The 27,543-nt window shown below is 40.9% G+C and overlaps 1 protein-coding gene across 1 annotated transcript; it reads right to left on the reverse strand.

The window, feature by feature from the left end:
- Positions 1–27,455, reverse strand: LOC146611955 (zinc finger MYM-type protein 4-like). The gene is made up of 29 exons (XM_085343246.1): positions 27,354–27,455; positions 20,064–20,694; positions 17,758–17,810; positions 17,534–17,683; positions 16,967–17,030; positions 16,485–16,681; positions 16,230–16,354; positions 15,259–15,493; positions 14,935–15,150; positions 14,147–14,297; positions 13,854–13,969; positions 13,403–13,756; positions 13,168–13,318; positions 12,641–12,816; positions 12,372–12,543; positions 12,064–12,183; positions 11,701–11,744; positions 10,779–10,911; positions 5,151–5,266; positions 4,950–5,061; positions 4,612–4,863; positions 4,169–4,245; positions 3,607–3,739; positions 3,374–3,525; positions 3,163–3,277; positions 2,718–2,975; positions 2,512–2,623; positions 2,362–2,430; positions 1–2,037 (listed from the first exon to the last, which is right to left on the reverse strand). Exons 1-29 carry the CDS (start codon positions 27,390–27,392, stop codon positions 1,887–1,889), a joined length of 4,674 nt encoding a protein of 1,557 aa, XP_085199372.1. The 5' UTR covers positions 27,393–27,455; the 3' UTR covers positions 1–1,886.
- Between the last annotated feature and the right edge of the window lie 88 nt (positions 27,456–27,543).

A 27,543-nucleotide genomic window follows, 5' to 3' on the forward strand; every position in this document is an offset into this window, starting at 1 on the left:
GCTAAATCGATTCTAAAGATTAAGGATCCTGGTATGTACTTCATACTTTTCTTGCTCACTACCGACTTTGTGGATTTAAATACATTATCTCCCCCTGCTGGTAATGCAACTTCTGCAGGTGTGTCCATTTCACATTTTGGAGAGGCAAAGCGAGAAATGATCAAGGTGGTCCAGTGTCTCTATTACATGTTTTGCTTTGAAACTGGGTTGCTTACTTTGAACCACGAATCATGCAAAGCTATTTTAGTAAAGGAGCAGAATAGGTTCACTTTAAAGTTTTAATCAGATCTCAACCATTAAGAGTCATCCACATCCAAAGTGATGGGTATGATGCGGGATTTACACTCGACATGTAATGCAGTTTAACGGATTAAAATACAAGGTGTGAGTAGAAGGTCTGTCCATAAAATATATTAAAAAAACCACACCTGACATTTGGCCCATCTGCCCTTCAAAGTTTGAATTTTGGCTTTTCTTGGATCTCTCCCTGGAAGTCCCGTTACTAGCTTTGGGAGACCTCGAAACTTTTGTGTCAAAATGAGTTGTTGAGGAGAGCTCGGTGTTCAGGTACAGCCAATTTTCAGCTGAAAAATGAACGCATCAGGTCAGGAGCGAGTTGGACTTTTTAAGGCAGAGATATTCACTGTGAACTGCGAATAGTTCACACAGCCGCTGTAGACTTGTGGCGGTGTTTGCAATGGGCCTAAATTTCATTTATTTTCTCTAAATTTTGCTATTTTTAGTATAGCACATTTAGTACATTTCACAATTTCTTCTGGAAATTTTTCCATTTTTGGGACATTAGGGGCTGAAATAATGCATAAAATTAAATTTTAATCCTAATAATCACCTTTCTGTGAGTATTTGGGATGTCAAGGTAACACCTCCTAGATGAGGTGCGCCAGGCATGTCCTATCGGGACGAGGCTGTGGGATGGACCCAGAACACGCCCCAACTCCAGTTAAGCTGGAGGAAGTGGCTGGAGAGAGGGAGGTCTGGGTTTCTCTGCTTAGGCTGTTCCCGCCACAACCCGGCCCTGGATAAGAAGAAGAACGACAGATGGCACTACAACCAGCTGCTTTGAATACGGCGAGTATGTTTTTTTTTTGTCTAGTAGCAGGTGTAAATAATTATTTTAGGGATTTAGCATGTGCACCTCCAACCAGTTTCTGTACAAATGGATAAACACTTTCCAGGTGGACTGGGACCATCTTTTTGCTGTAGATCTGTATCAGATGTGGTAAAAATATACCTCATAACGAGAAGAAACAGTTGCAGAAACTTCTGGATAAATCTGAAAGCGAGTGGCATCAATCACCAGTCACGCCAGCACAAGCTTTGCTCAGCATCCGCCCTTGTCGTCACACCCGGCGCTCTGTGACTTCATCATCTTCCTCAAAATTAAGTTGTAGGGTCACTGAGGGACAGAACGGGGCTTCCAGGGAATGATCTGGAAAAAGCAGCCCCTTTAACTGAGGGGCAGCAGTGCACAAACACACAACAGTATCTGCTCAAAATGCTGTTATCGATCATGTGACGTGTTGCCAGAAAGGCAACCTTCTGCGTCGGGTTCACTATTCTCCACAAAAAGGGTTGAAGCAAAAAAAAGGTGACACTAATAAGACAACTCAGATGGGCGTCACCTTTCACCAGTCTGTATCTGAAATAAAAAGCACATCTGACGTCCCGGGCACTGAAAGCTGTGTGAGAGATTCCTGCCTAATAACATCAGATGTTTGTAAACTCGTTGTGCGTTTCTGTGACTGCTGCTGAGGTAACAAACCCGAAGCGTCCGTTCATCGCGTCTCTGTTCGCTCCGTTTCCCTGTCAGCCTCCGTCCGATGTGACCGATGAGCACAGTTTTAATTCAGGGACGCCGCTTGGCATCACTGTAAGCCGCCACATTCGGCAGGCGCAGACGAGGACGCGAGAACCACTGCTTCCTCTTCCTGCTGAACCTCTCTGACAGCCAAGATGCGAGTGAGCATGCTCTGTAGAGTGCCGGCATCCAATGGTTGAGAAGTGTACCAGTGGGGACTGTTGAGGTTAAAATGGAAATGATAAAAAACATTATTTTCACTTTACAGTGTCAACATAAAGTTTTTTCTGTTTGCTGATCTTTGTGAAATTTTATGGACAGAAAATTTCACATTTTTTCACCTCAAAAAAATTATGGGAAATGACAAGGAAATTCTGTGTCGTTAGCTTGTGTTGATCACACAGCATTGAAATGCTTGCTGAAGTGTTACTTTTGTAGAAAATACAGAAACAAAAATAACAAGACACCCATAACCAATTCAAGAAGCAACGCCTACACGAATGGTTTCACAGCTAAGCTCGGGGTAATAACGAAGCTCTGACCTGTGTGTGTGGACGTTCTGTTCGGGCTGCAGGTAAAACATGTTGGTCTTTTTCTTCACAGACTCCGGGCTGTGGTGCACAAAGAAAGTAATGCGCTCAGTTTTCATTCCTGCAGCAGTGATTGCAAGTTTGTCTGTGTGTGAGTCTCACCATCTGGAGAGGTAGAACTCATAGAGTCGGACAGGACAGTGCAGAGGGTTGGTGACGTTCTCCATCATCTCCAGGTCCCCCTCGTTCTCCGTCTGCCTTTTTCTGAGTCGTTCTGGACATAACGGGACACAAAAACCCAGCTGATCTCTACTTCTGTGCATACTTTAGTTAAAGTCATTCACATGATTTCAGTCAACGACGCCCACCTGTCTCTTCAGAGCTGGGCGCACTGGCACTGCTTCTCTGGAATTGGAGGTAGTAGACTTTGCCGGCTCGGCTGCAGGGTTTAGAGTGGCGGGTGAAGTTGGAAAAAGACAGGCGCTGGTGCTTCTCCACGGTGTTGAAGTGGAAGTATTTGGTGCAGAAGAAGAGCAACGTGTTGAGCAACACTATGGGTGAATAGGCGCCCAGCTGCTTACACTCCCACAGGTAGGACTCCTCGACACGGGAGGAAACAACGCCACCTGGAGGAAGAGAGATGTCTGGCTCTTTTTGTTTGCTGGTTGGTGCTTAAAGCAAGATAAACATACTGTAAATATGTATCAAGATAATACCCTAGAGTGAATTAATTCGTAGTTTTGCTACAATGCTATGTCTATTAAAGAAAATAGATGAGGAATAATTGAATAAAATCTATTTTATTCATCGTACCACTAGGTAGTAGTTTTGGTTTCCAGAGTTGAAGCATCCCAGAGATCTCGGAGGCAAACTGATTGTACAGCTGGTCGGTGAAGATGTTCTCTATGCGACCCATCATAAACAGATGCTGTCCAAACAGAGAGGGTGGGGGACGGAGAGGGTTGTTTTAGGAGAAAAATAAAGAAACATGATGGAAACCAGTTGTGCAGTTTTTTGTGGGCACCTGTTGTATCCCCAGACAGAGGTAGAAGATGCTGTCCGGGCTGTAGGGTGCTCCGTTGGGCCGTCGCACTTCTTTGATGAAGCAAGACAGACCGAAGCTCAGCTCAGCGGAGTTGCAGTCAAGGACGTCTTCTTTCACTTGAACTGGATCGGCTGTTACGGGGAGAATGAAGGTAAAGCGCAGGCAGTGCAGATTAAACAGAAAATTAATCAAGAACGAGGAAAAAAACTCACATTTTTGTGGCTGCTTGTTGCGTTGCTGGACCCAGCTTCTCCAGGCTTTAACCCCATACAGGTGGTTCAGTTTGGAGGTAGCAGAAAGTGCCATGGTTGTGCCACGCTCCAGAGAACCAGTCCTCCTCCGACCCTGGATAGTTGATGGGAAAAAAGCTTTTTATGGCCAAATTAGGTGCATTTTAAACATCATAACAACATAACATGGAAGTACAGGGAAGCATTCTTTGTTTTGAGTCCTGGTTTTTGGATCAGTAGGAGTTTTCAGCAACATAATCAGACAGGGTATGGGGAAATAAACCCCGCCCCCATCCTGATGGGTTCTCTGCCCAGTGCCTCCACATTTAAAACAATTCCCTAAGCACCCTTGACTGGCAATAGTGGAAATAGAAGCATGGAAGATTTGTTATGCTCTTACAGTATAATTCAAAAGATAAATGATTAAACATAGCTTAGGTGATTTTTTGTTGTCTTTTAAAATATACAAGTAATAAAATAAGCTGGCAAATTCCAAAGTCCATCATAGGGGGAAAAAAGAGACTCGTGATCAATTATGTCGTACCCGTTTCCGGCCAGACGAGCCCTCTCTGGGTCTCTTCACTCCTCGCTGTGGAGCACATGACTTCTGATGCAGCGACTCTGCAAAAACAAACATTTCCAATTATCCTGCTTCTGTTGTTAGTGGATGATTTTCATCTTTCCTCTGTATTAATTCTATTCTTTTATTAATATCTATTAATCATCCACAATATCTAGTGGCTTAATGTTCACCTAACAAGCACAGGATTCCTGGTTTGAGTCTGGAAGGAGAAGCAGCTTAAAAAACATAAGAAAAAACCCTCCAAAATCAAACTTATGGAGCTATCATACTGAGAATTTCTGTTTTTATATTTTATCTTGTCTGTCTGGATTTCTTCTTGAACTTAGCATATACTGCTAAAGCAAATCTGAATCAAGTATATGTTATGCTTTCTTCAGCTGACTATCAGTGATGTCACATCTCACTAGAAGGGAAGTCATTTTCCAAGTCCATCATCGGGGAGGTTGGTGGTTGATCGTCAGCACAGCTGGCAGGAGGGTCGGTTGTCATTTGGCTCGTCTCTGGCTCTGGATCAGCTGCCTCTGGATTCTTCTCTGAAGTCTGAGTAAGTGGTAGGTCAGCTCGGTCTTCTTCTTCCCTCAGAGTTTCCCCGTGATGAGGGATTGTGGGAGCGACCACTTCAGACTTCATGTCTCCACTCTCAGAGGTGTTCTGGTCTAGAGCAGTCACATACAAACCCAGAGGATCATGAAAACACTGCTGGAAGTGTTACATCTATTAAACCCAGGATCAGAACGTTCACCTGCACCGGACTCATCTCTCTGCTTTTCTTCCTCCACCAAAGAAGCCTCTGACTGGACAGCTGCATCTTTCGTGTCCTTGTTCAGTGGTGGAACCATCATGGGTACTGGAACCTTAAAGAAAAAAATGGAAAGAAGTGTTTGATTTACTGAAACGATTATTTAAACCTTATAGATTGTGAATATAAAGTAAGAGGACCTACAGGCATGGGCATAGGCAGTGGAACAGGTGTGTGCTGGGAATACATGTTCATAGGCACTGGAATGAAGACCGGCACTGGGACTGGAACCATTAACACCTTCACGTTCTCCTCTCCTGCTGCCAGAGGAGGATGAAAGGGAGATAAAGAAAGAGTTAATCTTGTTTTTATGTGAAGAAAATGATTTGAAGAAGAGGAAAATTAAAGGTGAGACACAGGGGTGGGTCACTGTGACATCACAGGTCAATTAAACAAACTTTATAAGAGACCAAAAAGTGACAGTTTGGGGTTAGCCAAGAGGAATAAAAGTGGACCCCTTAATACTTCCCAGCTCCACGTTTTTATTCCTGCACTCTACTCGAGTAGTTTTCCCATGATTCAGGGTTTGTAATAATCATTTTTAATCTTAGTCGGGGCCTCATCTTAACCAGCTGTTTGTGCTCCTGTCTGATGAAATTGATAAAAAAAGCTATCATTAATTTTTACTGTTTCCCCATACGATACTCATTGCACAACTAATAAAATTAATCCTCTGAGATTACTGAGCTTACAGTCACAGTCAGACTCTAAGGAGCAGCTGTTATTAATTCACTCCAGAAAGGGATCAGAAGTAGGTGTATGTGTACAAAAAGGTGGCATTTATTAATAAAAACATGTGAATGAAATAAAAGGAAATCCTGCTGGTGCCAACATTACTAGCTGCTCTGGACCTAACCAAACTGTCTTTGCTACCAGCTGATCATTAGGATTATAGGTGACCCACAGAAACCAACAGCAAAAACCACCCAACTGATGGAGTCGGCTACAAAAATAACAGAGAAAATCTGGGATGTGGACACAGGGAAAAGCGGAAAGAGAGATTCCTTTCACAGTCTTATGGTAAAAGGTAAAATGCTACCAATGTGACACCAAAAGATCTGCTGTTTGCAGAGTCTTCTGATTTATTGGAACAGCAGTTTTTTGATTTTTGAACAAACATGTGGCCAGCAGATGTCGCCACTGAGATGTGACTAACTTTTCTGATGGAGTGTCAGGTCACTCCATCAGGAAAATTTGATTTCTCATCACTGCTCCTGCATTTTTGAACCATCAGGGATGGCAAATAAAGCCAGCTGCCTCATGTCAGGACTCAGCTGACATGCATTTATCATCAGACTGAAAAAAATCCCAGACAGCAATAAACCTTCACATAATCACAATAAATGTAAGACTTTAAAACCTTTCTTAATATCACTTCAATGATTAAATTGATTTGGAAATAAACCTCAAATGTTCAAATGATCGTTCTTTTGGTTTCATTTCAGAAAAATGTCCAAATGTTTATATTTTTATTAAGAAAATAAGACCATCGTGAAGTCCCACCGCTTATTAAAAAAACCTCTGGCGAGCATGGTTTGCTTCACTGACATTTATCATTATTTTGGCATCCTCACATATATGCAGACTGTACTTTTTAGATGTTTAAGATGCATATTTTATCAAGACACTGTTACTGTTGATTGTTTTATACCTGAAAAACAGCCGAGAGGACCCAAATGTGCCGAAAGGACGAAAACAAGAGACCTGTAAGTCACCTGCAGCCACCTCATTAGGTGGAGAGGAGTGTAGGTATTTCACCTGAGTCAAATATCAGATGCTTTGTGGCATTTGGGCCACAAAACACCTCCTGTAACACATGTCGATCCCAGCAGAAGACTTTGGGCTCTTAAAACTATTAACTGCCTTAACTGAGCCACAATGTTAAGAGTCTGAGCTCCATCCTGATCATTTTGTCAGCATTTGTTGGCAAGAGGCCGAGGTGAGGGTCAAATATGTCTGTTATCTTAAATTTGTACATGTCAATAAAAAAATTAATAAATAAACCATCACAACTGGGCTTTTTTTTTTTTTTTCGCAAATATAATTTATTTGCAGTCCTTGCTTTCAACCAAAACTTTCAAAAAACAGAGAAAATGAGGAGGAAATGAAACATGCAGATGCACATACAGCAAAGTGGAATAAATATTAAAAATAAAACAGTGTACAATGGGTCATTAAATAAAGTTCAGTAATGTTACACACAGCTGGAATCAGTTCGACTTCAACTCAAGTCAGAATTGAAACCAAACTTGGTTCGCGAGACTGCATCAGTAGTGAGGTAATTTTCATGAATCAGACATTCATATCAAACAAAGTGTAACAGGATATAAAGTTAGACTGACATCAAATAAACGAATGAATGAGGTTTGCCAGACTCGAGACCGGTCAGACATTGAAGTGAGCGCAAGTTTTACCCTCAAAGATGAACGCCTACCTGAGGTTTCAGTTGGGGATTTACTAACCTTCAACTGCTCACATACTCCAGCTGGATTTTAATAGATTTCCTCACCTGTAAAAGGGGGATCTGTTGTTTTTATAATTCAAGTATTTAATGCCAATGCTTTAAAGCAGATGGTTGTAGATTTTTACTCCGGGACTCTACCAAAGTAGCTTTGCATGATTCACAGTTGAAAATAATCCCCATTTATCTTTTACTTGGCCTGGCTGCAGCCCCTCGCTCTAGCATCCCTCAGAATGTAGCCGCTTTAGCCCCTCCCCCTCCCCTGTGATCTTAACAACAGGTGGGTGGGGTCTGTACAGAGCTGAGAGTTACAAAAAAAAAAAAAAAAAAAGCCTGAAACTTAATGTTTCTTAAGAGCAGTCTGAAGCCGGATGTTTTACTTGCAAATAAACTGAAGTCACGGGCTGTTTTAATTGTGAGCATCCACAGTTGTTACAGTATATATAGAAAAGGGTAATAGGTCCTGTTTAATGCAGTCACCATCCTACACAATAAAACCACATGCCTCCAAATGGGGTATCATCTTCATGAGAAGCTTATTGAGAAGCTAGAAGACTTTAAAAAAAATGACCTTTCAGCTTATAAAGAAGAAAAAAAACCTCTCACATCACAGGAAATGGAGGAATAGTAGTATGGATGAGGGGCCATCATGAATAATAATTAAAAAAATTAAATTAAATTTAATAACAGGTTTTAATCATTTGACACAATTCTTCTTCTTTCTTTTTCTTTTTTTTTTAAACAAGTAAGGTCAGTGACTTGTCTTTTGTGGATCTCTTGCAAATACCCACCATACAAACTAAATACTCATAGCGGAAAGAAAATACTCAGCCATATGATTAGGTCATAAATATTGCTGTCTTTACTTCATATAAAAATACACAGAAAGCCCCTTTAAGTGCATCGTTTCTTTGTAGTGCCAGATTACAAGTATGAATTCACAAAAGTACTGAAATGAGGTTTTTTTGCCTTTGTTCTTAAGGCTCTGGAGGTAATCATAAACAACAAAACAATATATATATGAAGTAGTGTGGAAACATCAGTTAAACCCTGTAGTTTTCAATCTGTGTCCGAGCTCGGGGGGGAAAGGGGAGGAGGCGGAGGAAGAGGAGGAGAGCGTCTCACGTTGGCAGATCAGGAGGCTGTGGAGAGAGTAGATCACTCGGGTGACACACTCGACCCTCTCAAGAAGTCAGCTAGAAAATGCAAATTCATTTCAACAAATCACGCAAGCACAACATTAACAGGTTTAAAAAAAACAAACAAACAAACAAAAAGGGCTGTAAGTTGTTGTAAGACTCACAAACATTCACACATGCTGAATGCACAAGCTTTATTCTTTACATGTTATAAAGCAGAAGGGAATTTGTGTATGCTCGGAAAACTCACCTTCAGTTTCCAGTTCGGGAATCACTTTGTAGATCAGTCGGGTGTGATAGAGCTCGAAACAGGGCACGGGGCAGAGGCTGGGCTCTCCTGAACACGTCTTACAGTAATACGACGTCTGCCTGCCCGACAGCTCGCTCCTGCTCTCACAATCTGTCTTTTCAAGCTGCTCCTCCTCCTCTTCTTCTTCTTTTTTCTCCATCTCCTCATCCTCTGCCCTCTTCTGCTTCTTCTCCGCTCCCTCTTCTTCCTCCACCCTCTTCCTCTTGTGCTGTCTGCAAACCTTGCAGTCTGAGTAAGTCTCTCTCTTGCCCAGGAAATGGCGCCCGGTTAGACGCGCTGGCAAGCCATCACACAGTTGCGTTTCTTCCTGACATTTTGGGCACGGTTGTGGTGGCGTGGAAGCTTGAGCTGACGGTTGGTCAGACTGCGAGGAGCTATCTAGCAGAACTGGTGCAATTGTTAAAAACAGCTAATTGTGAGCAAAGATTGAAGAACAAAAAAATATCAAAAAAGAAACACCAGCTGTGGACTGCGGGAACGCTGCTGCTGAGCATAGGATTCATTTTTATTTTAGGTGCATGGTGTTTAGATGGAGCAGTGACTGATACACATAAAATGTCAACTCTTAGTGAATGATGGCACAAATGGTAGCAAGTCTATCAGAATATTAGCCCACTGAGCTAAACTTTATATAAATCTAAATAAATTAAAAACAAAGAGGAAACTATAATAGTTTTAGTCTGTCTGATGATGCTTCAGGGAAAGTGTTTGTTGAGACTTGTCTCAACGTCTACAACACTTTGAGTTTAGTGTTTTTATTATAATGTCCGTGCCGCCTCTCATACACTGAAGGACTGAAACTGAAACAATAAAAACTAAACCCAAACTAAATATTTACAACAATAAAATCTATAAGAAAATCAGCCAACCTACAGTGGCCCTGAGAGGTCGAACAGGAACTTAAGAAAACACCAGCAAACAAAAATGTTGCAAAACAACACAATACACAGAAAAAAATAGAAAAAAAATTCACATTGGGTTTTTCTATTTCCATTGTGTTTTATGTGATTTTGTGCCATTTGCTGGTGTTTTCTTAACTTGCAGTGTATTTGACGCCTCAAAGCCACTGTACGGATCCACTATCGAAAACTTGCAGAAATGAAATAAAACTGAAAGCACAAAGTCAAAAACATAAGAGTAAAAACTAATTAGAAAAAACCTTGGTGCACTCACAGTAACAGCATTAAAAGAACATGATTATTTTTAATATTGTGAATAACTTTTATATTATTTATCTTGATTCCCTTTTTTAAGTTTCACTAGGGAAAACAATTTTATTGAGTCATACTGGTTTCTCTTTTTTGTTAACATTTCCATCTTACAAAGTTGAGAAAATTAAGCTGAGACCCTGATGTTGACTTATATAAAATATTCGTTTTATGTGAGGCAGACGTTTAATACATAAAATATTGATTCTCTGTCTGTTGTTGGCTGACAGGAGGAATAATGCTGATAAATTTAACACTGGTAATGCTAATGGAACAGTTTTCCAGTAAGAAGTAAGGACACTGGGATTCATAAATATTTAAATATATGGAAAAACATCTTTTAAATTATCTAATCATTGCTGTTGATACAAACATGCAAAGCTGTGACTTGTAAAACACCCAAAATAAACAAAGACAATGTAGTAGGTTTGTGTAAAAATCGACATATGTCCATTTAAAAACTTCCAGAAATTATAATTTTTTTTAAAGGTGCATTACCGGTACATGTTTGTTAGTGCACTGTGTATTCAGCAGGTGTTTGTAGCTGTGCTGTACTGAGTTTTACTGTCAGGAAGTTACTGAAAGTGGTGCAGCTCAGCTCCCAAATCTCACTAATCAACAGGCAAAACATGTTGAGGTGATTCCTGCAATTACCTCCTGATTCAGTGGAAGGCAGCTGGCACATGCTCTCTTGGTCCATGGTGAAGGGCCTGCAGAGAACGGACTTGTTCTTCATCTGACGCCGACGGGATGAAGGCACACGCATGGCATCGGTCTGGGTACTGGCCTGCATATTAAGTATCAAACAGTAACAATAAACGAGGCGGATCTGACTCATAATCATAAATTTGTTACAGTGGACAGTTTCTCCAACAGGAATCATTTGAATGTCAAAAAGGGTGCCATTTTTTTAGCAGTCTGTGCTGTTTGACATCAGAGATGTAAATCTTGAGGCCACCTTAATATGAAACTGCTCTCTGCAAGTCCAAAGATCAGGTTTCAGCCTTTCTGAACTACAGCTCTATTAAGAATAACAATGGATACTGGGGCACCAGTTTAGCTCACAGGTTGAGCAGATGACCCTCTGCGTGTCTTCCCCACTCTCTAAACCCTCTTCACTCACTGCATCATTAAGAATAGGAATGGATACTGGAGTCACTCGGACTGCATACTGACACTTAGTTGTACAGTGTGAATACATATTGTTTGATCTGTGGACTCTCTTTACACAGCATGCTTGGGTGAAGTATCTAAGATGCACCATTTGGAGAAAATCTTCAGGTAGTTTCAACAAAGCAGTTTTTATTTATTCTCTTTTAGATCTTTGAGGTCAATGAAAAATGCAAGTGACAGGTGATGTCGCCGTGGCTACGGCCATTTTTCATACAGAGTCTGCTGAGGTTAATTGCGATCTTTGCAACGTGCTCGTGAAGTTGACACTTGAGTACAGAATGCCACAGAGTAAAGAAAATAAATTAAAATGGACCCAGTAATATACACAATTGACCCTCTATAGTAATGTCAGGCAAAATCATCCAACCCTTTGAGAACAAATACACACAGAAACAGTACATACGTGGTCGAGATTCTTGCCGTCTACATTGGAGGTCGGTAGAGCTCCTAAAACAAACAAACAGACAAACAACAAAACCCCAATAATATGGTTATAATTAATAATATGATAATATGAGATCTGACATCACAAACACAAACCTAAATGACTAAATATTATCAGTTGCTTTAGCGGTAGCTATCTTTATTAAATATCTGTACTGTGTTTATTACAGAGAAAACATTTACATAAGAGAGCTTCTCACTTATTGCAAATACTCACTCTAGAAAGGATCAAATGTTTAAACACCAAATCTAAAGACACTAAATACACAAAAAATATTAGAATATTAGGACACTGGTTTTATGGATGTGTGCATGTACTAACCAGTCAGAGTGGTATCTGCTGACACGCTGGGCTGTGTGGCGGAGCCGTTGGCCAATGAAACGACGTCAGCTATGACTGGATTCATCTTTGAGGAGTGGTGGGGTTGGGTTGGAGCTGGAGCTGGAAGTAGAGAGTGAATGCAATCCCTTCACCCAGATGCTTCAGTGTTTACCACGCAGCCCTTACTTGGTTTGTTTTGATTTAAACACCATTTGAGAAGCAGCTCTGTAGCTTTCTAAATTTTTGCAGATTTGAAATAATTACTGCGCGTGTTCATGTGCAGCTTTACAGTTTTGAACACCGTTTACCATATGGTGTCTGTGGCGCCGTCCCATTACTGCTGCTGTGTTGGCTCGTCTCAAAGTGAAGGTGGCAGTACTGCTGTAGGCAGGGCAGGTTGCAGAAGTTACGCACCGAACCCAAACACTGCAGCTTCTCCGTCATGTAGCCCTGCTTCCTGCAACTGTCACACCGACCCATCTGCACCAAGACATAGGAAGACACGACCACATTCAACACGCTGCAAGAGGCATCGTGTGGTTCGGTGTATAGTGCAGTGGGGCAGCCGTATTCTCACCCCGTAGTAGAGTACAGTGTACTGGGACATGCAGTGGGGTCTGCAGAACTCCTCCAGCTTGCCTCCGTAGTGACTGTGCAGCATCTTCTGTGCAATGCCAGAGCAGTAGGTGCAGGGACGCCAGACATGCTCCTTGCTACGAGAAGTCAGGTCATGCTTGAAGAGCAGCTTACAGTCTGGAAAACACAGCAGGAGGGGTATTACCTCAGCACTACTGCAAACACAATTAAGCAATCAAATCTGGAAATTAAAACAGAGAGAAAAGCTAGAGAGAAAATTCAGATAGTTCCTAAGAGATAAGAATTATCTTGTACTTTCAAAATTACAAAAAAAATCCAAGTAGATTGTGAGTTAGAGTTTGAGAGTCAAAAATAATAACCGAGATGACCTCTGATGAGAAGGATTTGCAAAGGATCACAGCAATAGAGCGGCACATGGCTGAATTATGTTTAGTAACCAACACGACGAAACTTGACTAGCATCAACAGTGTAGAACAGGATGAAGGCCATCTTTGAGCATTACTCACTTTCACTGCAGAAGACCAGGTCCTGCTGGTTGTAGACGATGGTGTCAAAGATCACCTTATCCTGCTTACACCACTCACACACAGCAAGGATATTTTTCTGGGTTTTATACTGCTCACAGCACATCTTACTGCAGAACACAGAAATTCGACCCTGCAGGCAAAAACAACAACTAGTATATTCCTTTTTTATGGTGCGGCACTGGTCATGCAGAAGGATATGAGTGAGTTTACTTACCTGGTGGCTGAATAATAGCGGCTTGGTGTTGAACTGTTTGCTGCACTGGTGACAGGTCAGTTTGGAGGTGTCACCTAGCCGGCCCTCTGCCAGTTTCATTGGCTGACCGGCCTGCGTTTGTCCTGGCACAGAAGGGGAGGAGGAGATGGCCGGATGGGGAGGCACTAGTGGGGGCACTGAGGTATGACTGGGATGATTGCCTGGATAGGGAACTGAGGATGGGTAATCCTGAGGGACGGGAGGGACTGAGCTGGCTCCGGCAGAAGGCCCCGGTTTGGGGGCATCTCTGACAGAGGGGTCCCTGAGAGAAGAGGCTCCATTGGTCAGGTCTGGCTGGGATATGTGGCCAGATTTCTATGAGACATTAAGGGAAAAGAAAAAAAAATTACAAGACGGCTTAGACCATCAATGTGTGCCATCTTTAAATTTATTAATGCCACTGTTGCTTTACCCTAAAGATAGTCACACAGGTGTAGGAGCAGAAGTTACGTATAGTGCCATCCACCATGGCAAGGTGATACTGAGGAACGGCGGTCACTTTACACAGGGAACATGGGAATGGAGTACCTGCAAAAAAATAAAACAGTCATTAAAAACAAAAACTTGAGATTCTTCCTCCAATGGAGCCAGGAGGCTAACTAATAATTTTCTATTCTGCATGGTATCTTAATTTGTAATAAATATACTGCTGTAAACCCTGTGCTTGTGACATGACCCTGACACATGTGGACGCGTGTGTCATACCAGTGAGATTATGCTGAGGTGGTCGACTCTGTTCCACGCAGACCACAGAACAGTAAAGCTGAACTTTTCCCTTCTGGTCTCGTTCCATGATGGTTGTGGACACGACCACTGTCTTGTGACAGTACGCACACTCTGTTGTCTTTCTACAGGTCTGTGGAGGAAACGATACGAGGGTGCCGAGCATGATTTTTCTGACATAATGAATAATGAGAACAGATGCATGCATATATGCACACAGAAGCAGCTGTGCTTGCGAGGAGAGTCTGTGCTGCTCCCATTTTGCTCAAAGAGACTGAATATAAAACATTTTGTTATGAAAAACACTTTTTTAAAACTAAGAAGTTGGATCGATTATTGTAACTCCTGTAGAAAAAACTTCACACTGCCCAGGATAGATCCCCCTTTATATGATATGACAGGGCAAACCACTGAACCACCCAAGTACGCCAAAACATCAATTCAAGTCTAGCATTCGTAAAGCATACATCTTCAAAATTCAGCAGGTTCTGATAATTTGGACACATATGAGGGGGCACAGCTGCCCCTGAGCAATAAGGTGGCAAAAAAACAAAAACAGGTTTTGTTATAAATAAACAACATGTTTCTAAAAAGTAAAATGTATAGAACTGTATCTTATTCTTATCTTATTCCAGTGTTTTTTTTCTAATTTTTCTATTTGACATTGCACTGTCCACTTTCTGCTGTAACAAAAACAAATTTCCCACGTGTGGGACTAATAAAGGTTATCTTATTTTATCTCATCTCAACTGATACAAGGATATTTATACCTGTTTGTAGGTGCTAATGCAGGTGGGACCACAGAAGTTGAGCTGAGACTTCTCGATCGTGAGCGTCTGACAGGAACCTGATTTGGTGTTACAGTAAAGACCGCAGCCTTCGCAGCAGTTCATAGCTAACTGACGTATCTTGCGCCAGGTTACAAAGCAAGCGTCGCTGCAGAGTCTGTGTAGGCGGCCTTGATGGGTGACCTCGTGCTCAATTGGCTGTAGAGATGATCACAATCAAAACGTGGAGAAGCAATAAATACAACCAAAATGAAGAGACGCTGACCTAAAATTGGATCTTTATGTTACACACGTGAAGTCTTTTACCTTGTTGGAGACTTTACAGACACTACAGAAGGGTCTGTCAGTCTGGAGCTCTGCCGGTTTCTCTGGCGGCTTCTCTGGCTTTCTCTCCACTTGTTTATCAGCCCATTTGTCAGGAACCTTGTCAGTCTGTTTCTTCTTGTGTCTAAAGACGGACAAACAGAACTGGCCGCAAAAGTGCATGAAGGTGCGGTCGTCTGCTGGGATTGTGATCATGTCCCTGGGCTGAACAATCTCCCTGCAAAGAGTAAAACAAGAACTAAAAACAACACAGACTCAAAATATCACCCATGCATGTACACTGTCATAGGGCCTGAGTAGTCCTGCCATTGTGGATTGCTAACAGAAAGTTTAAGCTGTTTTGAAGGTCAGTGCATGAGCTGGACAAAGCATACAAAATATACAAACAAATTGCATAAAATATAACAGCATTCATATGTAACCCTTAAAAACTACTGCTTATAATGCTGCAGAAAAATGAGGATTCAAAATTCTGACATGTGGATCCCTGTGCTGGTTTAAATGGAATAAATCAAATCTTTTGATTCACAGGTAGCACGGGAAGCCCTTTTTTTGCCGGCTTGCTGTCCAAATCAGAACAAGGACTATCACTGCCACCTAAAATCATAGATTGAGTTTTAAGTTTATCCGATAGCTGAATGACATCAAATGAAACTGGAGTAGCAGACCCACAATGACCAATGAGACTGGACGGCGCAACAACTGAAATTTTAAAATAAAAGTGAGGGGAAAACCAGCTGCTCCAAAGCAATGTGAAAATAGAGGCAAAGGGAGAAAGTTATGCTATGCACTAAAGGGTCTCACATTTCAGCGATATTTAAAAAATTTAAAAGTAGATCATGTAAAATAAAGTAGCATTTCGTTAAGACTCTCAAGTGACCATCCGTATACGGTTTTCATAGCACCACAAGGCAGCGAGTTCATATCGATGCCCAGTGGAAACAAGTGTGTACCTGTTGCACTGGAAACAGCATCGGTTTTTAGTGGGCAGAGGAAGATGGCCCGTCAGACATACAGTGGAGCAGAAGAGCTGCGTCGATCCTTTTCTCTGGAAAGCCGTTTGACCTTTCAGCAGAACCTGAAAATGTAAAGTCACATCATTGTACATATTCTCAGCAAATAACAGCATTAATAAGTTAAATACAGAGTTACGTGAAGCTTTTCAAATTGTAGTTTTCCTTTAACAATGTGCATTTTTGCATTAATACCTTAGAGCAACCGCTGCAGCGAACGCTACCAGGAACTGGGGGTTGTGGTGGGCGCGGCGGTATTGGTGTCAGAGCTGGTATTGAAGTTGGGACTGGAATTGGAGGTCTGACGGGAAGGGAAGCCATGGCTTGTATGACAGCTCCTCTACCAGGGATAAAAATGGCAGTTGGAGTCGGGGCTGGAACCGCTGCTGGCACTGAGGTGGACAAGAGGTTAACAAAGCTATCAGGCAGATTTATTAACCCTTAGATAATTCGCAGATTTTTCCTTTCTGCCACTAATCCGTGGTTTATCATTAGGTCCAATTTCAGGCCAATTTTCACACCAAGATCTTCTTTGGTTCACTGAAACTCTATGGTGCATTATTACCAGGACTAATAATAATAACACAATTTGAATTCTTGTTATTACAGTTAAAATCAAATAAACTACAACATAGTGTATAAGACATCACCACTAATGTTAAAACAAATGCACTCACTGGTAGGAGAGGTGAAGGTGTTGCCTCCACCTACGGAGAAGACGGAGCTGATCCTCAGCTCCTCCTGCAACAATAAAACAATAAGAAATCAGACTGCACATTTCTGTCTGTCTTTCACACTGCTATAAATCACATCAAAAAGGTCAAAAGATCATTTATTTAAAAAGACCCTCAGAATCAGCCATTTTTGGTACAATAACTTCAGTATATTTAATGAAGGCAGGTAAAATTTGATCTTCGTGCTGTGACTATATAAGAGGATGGCATATTGCTCCTATGCTCCAAAATGCTGAAAAACATGACTTAAATTTAAAAGCACACAAATTTTGAACCCACATCACTGCACTTCAAAGGCCTGCAACTGTGAAAATATTAACATGGTGTGAAAATAAAATTTGACATGTTATTGTGCAAAAGCAATCGGCTGATTCTGAGGGGACTGGGTGGGATATTTTTAAACTTGATGACCGAAATAATGAGTCTAAATTGTTTCATAACAATGCATAGTCTGTTAGCAGCTTCAATCCAAATACAGTGAGGTAATCTTTAACTTCTCTCTATACCAACCTCCTGGTGTTCGAGCTCCTCTTTGATCTGTCTGATGGAGCTCTGAGGCAATAACGCAGCATCGTAGCCTTCATCAATAGGCTCCTCTTTTATATTCACACTCGGAGAAATCGGGGGATTGCTGTCCTCCACCGGAGCTGCCTCTGACGTCTGAAATAATAGAAAGCGTCCATAACTACCCAAGCTGAAAAGGCAGTTAACTGACAGTGTTTTCCAACCCTCACCTCTCCCTGCTGACTGTCTTCTGTCTCCTCTGTTTGGTTCAGGACGCCTGCATCTGAACATGGATAGGGGAAAAAAGCAAAACAAAAAACGACATGTATTATTGTTTTCGTTATTTTTTTAGTAAACACTTTAAATAAGTTGGAACAAATATGATCTGCAGAGGAAATAGATGACAATCAAGATCCTTTCCAGATGGTATTACATCCCTTTCTGCTTTTGTAATCAGTCCCAACACCACTGTCTGACAAGCAGCCTGACGGAGCCTCCACTGTGTTTCACAGATGGCTGTAGACACTCTGCTGTACCTGTCTGATGATTTGAGCTAAAAACTTCAAATCTGGATTCATGACAGGTTCTTGTTTAACTTCTCTTCTTTCAGAATGGCTTGTTGACCGGCAGTACTTCCACTGAGAGCTTCTGTCAGTGCATTACCCGATACCAACAGATGCTAAATTCTAAGATTTTCTGAGGAAAAAAAACCAAAAAACAAACAAACAAAAAAACAAACAAAAACAAAAAGGGAAAAAAACAAAAACAAATTGAACAATAAAATGCATGCTAAGATTTTCATTAAACCCCTGGAACTTCACAAAAATAACAAATTCTGATTCATGTGGTATTAATATTGATATTACATTAAATCGATATGTTGTTGGTCACACACAGGAACTGACTGCCACTTATTCTAATTGTAGCATGGACATGCACTTGTTAAATTAATGTTTTAGCACTTTTTTACTCTCTATAAGGTTACATTTAATTCAACTGAATTATGGCACCAAATCACAACGAGTCAGCTCCCCGGGCGCTTTATATTGTAAGGTAAAGACACAATAACACAAAGAAACAAACTCTTTTTAACAGGAAGAAAAGTCTGGCAGAACCAGGCTCAGGGAGGGGCAGCCATCTGTTGCAACGGAGTGGGTTTGATTGGAAGAAGGAATTCAGTATTCATATTTTTCATATGTACGTATTTGCACTGTGTGTACTTCACAGGGTTTTTGTTTTTAAATCTGTGACACCTTTTGAAACCATTTTCACTTTTCTTTCAGGACATGTGGAGGTTACAACTTCTAATGGCTCAGTGGATCTTAAATGATGATCCAAGCAGATGGTAAACATATTTATTTTAGTCCTTTACCTCACTGCACAGATATTTCCCAAATTCTAAATCATTTAGTAGAATTAGAAAATAAAGTGAGTCTGAGCTAACCTCATTCATGTCTTCACATTTCTGAGGTACATCTGCAGAGCAGCTCGCCGGGATTCAAATCATTTGTCTCTTGGACTAAAAGAAGTAGGCTTCAAGGAGAACATCCTGCACTTATAAGGCTTCTCTTCATTCTGTCCTCTTTAAAGAAATAGCTGGTGTTTCACTCCTGTTAGCTGCAGACCTGCAGGCTTAACAGACTTTTCTGTGCTGGTAACAGGTAACCTCTGTTGCTTTCACCACTTTTCGGCCTCAAAAGTCCCCAAATCACTCGAAGTTAGTGAAGGTTATGAAAGTTGGCTGCTTCTACACTTGAGAAGCCCCATCCATGTGCTGTTAAAACAGTCAGTCTGCAAGTAAAATGTTTTGATTTCAAATAGTCAATCTATTAAATTTCAAATGCTGCCATTCATTCTTGTTTAATTGTCAAGTTTTGTGACGTAATCAGACAGTGCTGCCAGATTGTGAGCTTTTCCCTCCCCTTGTTATTAGAAATGTGTGTGACATGACATGAGCCTACAAATCACTGTATTTTTATTTATGTCCTTTGCTTCGACTAATATTTATATTCTTCTAAAAAGTATTTATTTAGGACTACCTTTTTAAATTTGTAATGCAAATACTACAGCCTCACTTTAATGTTACTATTTTGCTTGTTTTTTTTAGGTTTCTCGTTTTTACTAAGCATACTATTTATATGGTATTTTAAATTACTGAATATTTGTTTGCTTTTCTTACTTTTTCTTCTAATCATCTGCTTATAATTGCTTCACAGATGAAAGACATCTAAACTGACCTGCATATGCAGTAATAACATATTGTTATTGTACCTTACACTATAAAGTGCCTTGAGGCGACGATTGTTGTTATCTGGCGTTCCACAGATAAAGCGGAATTAAATTGACACCATTGTGACTTCATGAGGGTTGTTTTTACTTTTATTAAGCTCCACCCTCGACTCAAAGACTGTTTTATGAGCTGAATGGTACGCTCTGTGACTAACTGTATAAAAACAGTGGAGTAGAAATTAAAAAAAAAAAAAAGCAAACAGATGAGTCACTAACTATCGTGTCCTTCAAAAATAAGCAGCGTTACCTCTGCTGTTGTCTTGTGACGAGTGGAAGGTGTTGGCAGAACCGGTGCTCCCTGCCCTCTCTTCTTGCTCCTCCTCCTCTTCCTCCTCCTCAGCCTCCCCTACTTTTGGCTCAGAACCAAAGGTATTGTTCGGAGCTTCGCTGTTCTCCTGCTGCCTACCTTTCCTGCCGGCCTTATCCACGTCTACATCCTCCAGGGTGCCCATGGGCAGGGCAAAGTGCCAGTCTTCATCATCTTCCTCCTGCCCAAATGAAGGAAGGCCATCCAGCGCATCATCAAAAGCCGCTGCCCCGCTTCCTCCTCGTCCACCTCCCCCTTCGCTGGTCCCCATTTTAAAAGAATCCTGTGGGTCAGAGGTGGGCGAGGCAATGCGAGGAGGTGATGACTCGCCCGCCCCTTTGTCTATCTTTTCTTCTTTCCTGCTGCTGTTGCTATCCTCCTCCTCCTCTTCCTCCTCCTCCTCCTCCTCCTCCTCCATTGGTTGTTGTTCCTCTTGTCCTGAGGTTTGGTCCACTCCCTTCGTCTCATCCTGTCCACCACTCTTGGAAGATGCATTGGAGTCCCTGGAGGAGTCGGCGAAGTCTCCCAACCCCATCACCTCGTCAAACACCCTGGACATGTGCTCCTCATGCTGCAGAGGAGAGAGATCATTATTATTTCTCATTTCACATCCATATACAACACAACTTTTGACAGATAAGGGCCAAATATGTTCAGTGGAAACATAAAATACATCCTGGATACAACCCCAAATTGGATAATTAGTTAAGAAACTTGATACACACAATCAAAGATATAATTAAGGCATCAAGTGCCATTTTAGTTTAACATACACCAGTTTTCTGACTAAAAACACATATTCTAGAGATAACCAAACACGTAGCATGACTGGCTGCTGGTGTCTTAGTCGAGTTAATGCATTTTTCTGTTATTTCTGCCAATCTTGAATAAAGCACAAAGATGTTTTTATAATTCATTAATCTAAAAACATCTAGCAGGGAGTCAGTCCCCAGAGACTCCCATGGTAAGAAAATAAACTCTTGATTATGACTTTAAAAAAGTATGAATTTCTGTACAATAGACAATAAAACATCCAAGCAAATAACAATCATTTTAAAGAAAAATACAAAAAAATCAACGAAAACCTGCCTAAGATGATAACACAGACACATAGGTCAAAATTAAGACCCAAAAAGCATATGGACACCCAGTGGGACCCTCAGAAAACCTGGCCATGAAATCAAAAGTTATCAGACCCGTGGAGCTGTAGCCCAAATCTGATAATTTTACCTTGTAACTGGGACGAAATGTAAAGCTTGATTTTCAGACTTCGCTGGTTTTGTTGGTAAAGACCATAAGACACTTTACAGCACCCACTGAGCCAGCAACTTCTTGACAGCAGTATCTTACATTCACCACAACCAGTGGCCTTTGTGCACACACACAGGAGCTTCTGTTGTAGTTTGACTATGCCTCAAAGAGCTACCTATTGTATGGAAACACACATCGTCAAGGCAGCATGTCCCATTTTTAACCGAGTGTTATGGGTTTGTGGGGGAAAAAACAAAACAGCCTTCCCTGCAAGACGAGCTTAAGGACACGTGCCGTTTTATTTCAATTACATATTATCAAAACTATTTTTCGTAAAAATTTACATTTCAACTTTTTAACTAGAATCAAGAGTAAATCATTATATTCTGGAATGAGGATTATGTTGAGCACACCCTCTGCTGGGCTCCAGGCTGAATTGTGGCACATTTCTGTAAATAAAATAACAGGAACTGAAATGGCTCCCCTACACTGGCAGAGACGTTTTATCTAATCACTCTTAAAAATGCAACCTTCTCATCACTCTTTCTCTCTGAGCAGAGATTTGACTCTCTGAGGGTTTTCTTGATGTTACTCACAGTTATGGACCTTGTCCTGGTCTTTCTGGGTCTGCCCGAGCGTCTTCTGTTCTCAATAATGAGGCCATCATTTTTGAACTTTCTGATAATATATTGAATTGTGGAGGACGGGACATTGATTTGTTTGCTAATCTGACAAACAGAGTTTCCCAGTGTGTGCAAATAAACAATGCTTATTCGTTTCTCTGCGCACACCTCACTCATTTTTACCATAATTTTCTTTTTGTTAAATGGGAGTTGCTGACCAGTTTCATGGTAGTTTATAATGGATGAACAAGGCCAATTAGCACAGGGTATAAACACCTGGCTCTTGCAGAACAACCACGGGTGAAGATGATCACACTGATGATGGACCACACAAACAAAACTTGTTCAAATACTTTTTCCAAACTGAGGTCATGTTTCTTTTGTTCCTAAAAGAGGAGGAAATGTCTTAACCTTACTTTAAAGGTATTATTTAAAAGCAGTCTTAAATATTCTAAAAAATAAGCCTTAACAGCAGCTTTTTGAAAAAACATTTAACTACAGTAGGGGAGTTTACATCCACTCATCATGGGTGTGACTATCATGGTAATTTGGGGGATATTAATGATTTCTTATTTTTGACAGGGTTGAATAATTGTACAGCATACATCTTTAATGACTTGAATGAACAAGAACACAGAGTGCACAGTTTTGAATGAATTTTTGATTTTTTTCTTAGATACACATCCACTGGAATGTGTTTAAACGTCTCTTGGCAAGCTGCAGTTCTAGTAGATGCTTTAGGTAGTCATCCACAAGCTTTTTTATCTGACCTCTCTTCTTAGCAGAATTGGTAGAGTTCATTTAAATGTGCTGATTTGCTGGCACAAAACCTGCTTTTTAAGTGTAGTCCACAAATTTCCAATAGGATTGAGCTCAGGGCTTTGGGAAGGCCATTCCAAAGTTTAATATTAGCCAGTTTTATCAATTCTAAAACCAGTTTTGATATGTTTAGGATTGTTGTCCTGTTGGAGTTTGAGCTGTCTAGCGGTTGAGTTGAGGTGAAGTTGAAGACTTTGGAGATAGTTCTCCTCCTTCATCCACTGTTTATGTAATGTAGAAGTAACTATATAATTAATTGCCCAACAATGGTCATTATATACTGTATTTTGCAGACAGAGTTACAGGACTCTCTCCCAGACCACAGACTCATACTACAAGTCTAAGCTTTATAAAAAAAAACAAAAAAACAACAACAACAAAGTGGTGTTTTCAAAATTGGAGTTAAAGTTATTTTTACTTACTTTTTACTTCCAATAGTGTTAACATACTACACAGGTCATGAACAAAATCTTTTTAAATTTTCATTGTAAGTGGGTTAAAGCACTTAAAAGTAGTCTAACATAAATGTAAATGCTGTAATTTGATTATTTTAATAAACCATGTAACTTGGTTAGATTAGATGCTGGCGTGACCACAGTGCACACGTCTACTGTTGCTCACAGTGGTCCAAGGGACCGCTCAGGGAGTTTGTGTGTTCGCTCAGACACGTGAAAAATTAGAGGGAACATCGCACCGGAGTATATTCTCGAGCATCTCACACTTCTGATAATCAGTTGTCTGCTTAATGTTTATTCAGCTGTGTAAAAACTATAACTTTAATCTGAGCCAATTTACCGATTTACTCAGGAGCAAATAAAATACTGAGAAAGCCAAACAATAACATTTTTAAGTTATCTAAGTGTAGAGCTGGGCGATATGAGATTTTTTCATATCACGATATGTTTTTTTCATTTCAGGCGATAACGATATCTATCACGATATAAGCCAAATAACTATATTTGTAAGATTTAAATGTGCCGTTGCTCACAAGTAAAATGTGAAATAATCAGCAGCTTGTTTTTATTTAAATATTTATTTCCCATAATAAGTTCAACAGGGTAGATGTACTTAAGGAACATGAGACTTTTTCAGATAAATAAAGGCAAATATTGCAAACTACACAAAAGGCAGCCGCTAAAGCGTTTAAGTTTCAAAATAGAACAAACGAAACAGACTAAATTGTCAATTCCACTTAGAAACAAAATATTAATTCTAAAAATAAATCTTAGTTTGTTTTACAGAAGAACAGACAAAACTGACTAACCTTTGTCAATATCAAATAAACTGAGAACTAAAAGGAAATTCTCAATCTCTCCTTGTTGTATAGCTGAGCTTTTCAAACACTTTTAACAGTTACTTTAGTCTGACAAAAGCCGAATGACGAATTAGCGCTTCCAGTCAGAGACTGAGGCTACGTCCACACGTACACGGGTATTTTTGAAAACGGAGATTTTCCGTTTTCGTTTTAAAAAATAATCCCGTCCACACATAAAGGCAGAAATGAAGGAAAACGCTGCTATGAACATGCCAAAGCAGCAGGTGGCGCTAGATTCCTAACCGTGCAGAAATGTTGGCCAATCAGAAGTCTAGAAGCCTCGGTGGGAAAAAGTAAACAAAGCTGGGGCATAGAAGCAGAACAGAGTCGTATGTGTGGAGGGACAGTAACTGTGTGTATATGTAAGCATTTAAACACTGCAGAGAGTAGAATTAACAGTAACAGTATTGTAGAAATCCATTTCACCGAAACAATAACGTGGCGCACAGTGTGACGCATGCACCAGTTTATTGTATTTCCAGACTTGCTTTCGGCACATTTACAGTGCACGCTACTCTGTTTTTGTCAGACTTGAAATAGCCGAAATACCTTCACACTACGGAACTTCTATGGCTCTTCCGTTCGACAATCTCTCCGGCATTGGAACCATCATCTGTTTTCTCTTCGGTCGCGCTCGGTTGATTTTTCTAGTCGGCACACTCATTTCCTCCATTACGCGCTGGCTCCATTACCCGCTGGCTGTTTCCCAAACAAACACACGTGCGGCTTGGCACTTGTGCTGTACGTAACAAGTCACGCGACGTGACGCTGCGGCTGTGATTGGTTCGGCTCTGCGCTGCTTAATTTGGATTGGCTGACCTTTTTTTTTTTTTTTTTTTTTTTTTAAAGAGGACAAGAGCGGCGAGGTCTATCGCGATAGCTTAATTTCTCTATCGAGTAAAAGTTATATCGCGATACATATCGTTATCGTTCTATCGCCCAGCTCTATCTAAGTGACTTATATATCATGTTTAACCTGAGTAGCAAAAGACAGCGGTTGGTTTGAAAACGATTTGCCGGGAGTCCGGTGTTCTCACGGCTCTAGTGAGCCTTGAACCCCGGCTAGCCATCAAGCTGGTGGGTAACAGATGTCTCCGAAAATGTCGGGGGGCTTTTGAAAATATGTGGTGTCTTGATAAACTGAGCAGATATTTCAGGTTTACACAGCTACATTCTCGCCTGAAAATATGTTAAAAGTTTATTTTGTGACCCAGAAAGTATAATAAGAGTAATATTAAAACTAACCAGCTGCCGCTATTGTTGGAAACTGAGCAGGGCTGCGCTATGAATTCTGGGACACTGCTTCTTCTTCTTCGGGGTTTAATGGCAGCTGGCATCCTTGTGCTTTTTATTTGTTTTTGTTTCTAATGTCTCTGTAAAGCACTTTGAATCACCTTGTTGTTGAATTGTGCTATACAAATAAACTTGCCTTGCCTTGTACATGCAGTGCTGCCATCTTCTGTTTTAGTCCGTTATTACACTCTTAAATCCTACTACTTATTCCTGCGTCTTTTTGGATCTTACAAAGCTTCAAACGACGTGTCGACTATTATATTAGTCGTCGACGATTTTGGTAGTCGGTGTAATCGACACACAGTTGTAGTCAATCACGTATACCAATGAGAAGTTAACAAACATTGGCCATGTCAAGATAAGAACCTTCATTTATAGAACCTTCAGCACCACTCACTTAAAAGATGGAAGTGAGTATATGTATAAATTTGACCCTGAATGGATTAGAAAAAAATCCAAAACACATTAAGCTTGTGCACCCAATTCTTGGTTTTTAAAGTCATTAAAGATGTGTGCTGTACAGTCATTACATGCTGGAAAAAGAACAGTTCAAAGAAATACTTAAAAATCCCCAAAATATCATGAAATATATGCCCATGATGAGTCTATGAAAACTTGTGACCACAATTGTATATGTGGAGTTTACAGGTTGTAGGGCTAACTTAAGTCAGCTAACTTGGGCTACATCCACGTTGGAAGCCATTTGCTCTGTGTTTGTAGTTTTGAAGCCTACGCCTGGTTGCTTGTGGACCTCCCCCTAGAGTTTGACTGATTAGGCATCCATCAAATGTAACAACCAGGTCACTCTTCAAACAGGAGTATCTTGCACTCACTGGTTGTCACTTCAATCGCTCGCCGGGAAGTTGATTTAAGTCAGTTTTGGATTGTGCCTACAACGTATAGTCAGTGGTTATTTCTCCTGCAGTCATGAATGTCATTCAAATTCCTGCTGCAAACTTCTTCCAGTTTAGACATAGCTTTAGTTAACAAGCTGCATTTATGTCATATAACTGCTAATGACCAGTTCAATAACTCTGGTTAGCTAAACCTGTTGGGTGGCTATACCCTTAACTCCAGTATCCAGGTGGAAAAATACTCTCTGTAGCACTTTCTTTATTGAGAGGCAAACTATGTACAGATGCAAAAAAACATGGAGTTCATGGCTCTTTCGAAGGCGGCCTCAAGTGGCCATTAGAGGAACTACAATTTTTGTCATGTGGCAATCAAAAAAATGTACCAGAAAATCCCCGAAGAGTACCAATGCTATAACTCTGGTACCTGTATATAAATGTAATAATATTTCCCTGCTTCTAATCTTTTAATTATACAAATATCATTAAGACTAATGTGAGTTAAACGTTAGCTTTCACGTTTTAGTGCCTTTTTAAAGGCTCCAGGCCTCGTGTCTAATTATTAGTTGTATGAAAGAAGGGGGGGGGTCCCACCAAACTCCATTTAAAATTCAGCCATATTCTGAACTCACTCATACTTTTGAGTTCAGACACACCCCAAAAAATAATGTTGGTGATGGCTACACTCCTCACGCAAAAAACGGCTTTAATGTAGCCACAGATAATTTCAATACACCCCCCACTTCTCATTATTCTCAGCAGTCCTGGCCGATGCTACGTGGACACTGCTGCAACCCAAAAGTTGGTCTGCGGCTGGCTTAATAACAAGCTCCCGAGGTGCACATCAAAGGCTCGTGGACACAATGTTCTCAACATGTTCGTTTGCTGCTCCGCAAATTCTCGGCATGCATCAGCACTGAATAGCAAAGCAGCAAGCTAGCCGCTAACACTAGCCTGAATGTGCGAATCTCGACCGGCCCACAACAACTAAACAACACAGTGTGTAGCTGGATCAGCTAATCCGTTTAGCGTCCAGTTGAGTGCCGCTATAACTACAGCCTGGTTGTGAATGCCTTACCTTTAATCGTTTAAGTCTATATTCCTCCGAGTCCGCCATGTTTTAATTATGCTGCAGACGCCGCGCTTCGCACCCAGCCGCCTACCTCCTCTCGGTGTTATGGGTCATGTATGTATGCAGAGGATGCTGCAGTTCACCGAGGAAACGAGCGGACCGACAACAGACGCAGAGGAGTTCACTTCGTAGGGAA

Source organism: Diplotaxodon limnothrissa, linkage group LG19 (assembly GCF_057381915.1).
Source record: "Diplotaxodon limnothrissa isolate DT_005_m linkage group LG19, D_limnothrissa_male_GT1.1, whole genome shotgun sequence".
Classification (NCBI taxonomy): domain Eukaryota; kingdom Metazoa; phylum Chordata; class Actinopteri; order Cichliformes; family Cichlidae; genus Diplotaxodon; species Diplotaxodon limnothrissa.

Coding starts and splice junctions, on each gene's coding strand:
- LOC146611955 (XM_085343246.1), bottom strand. CDS start 27,392: ATGGCGGACTCGGAGGAATATAGACTTAAACGATTAAAG. Junction 16,355..16,484: donor GCTGCAGCGGTTGCTCTAAG/GTATTAATGCAA, acceptor TTACATTTTCAG/GTTCTGCTGAAAGGTCAAAC. Junction 2,038..2,361: donor CAGAACGTCCACACACACAG/GTCAGAGCTTCG, acceptor TAACCTCAACAG/TCCCCACTGGTACACTTCTC.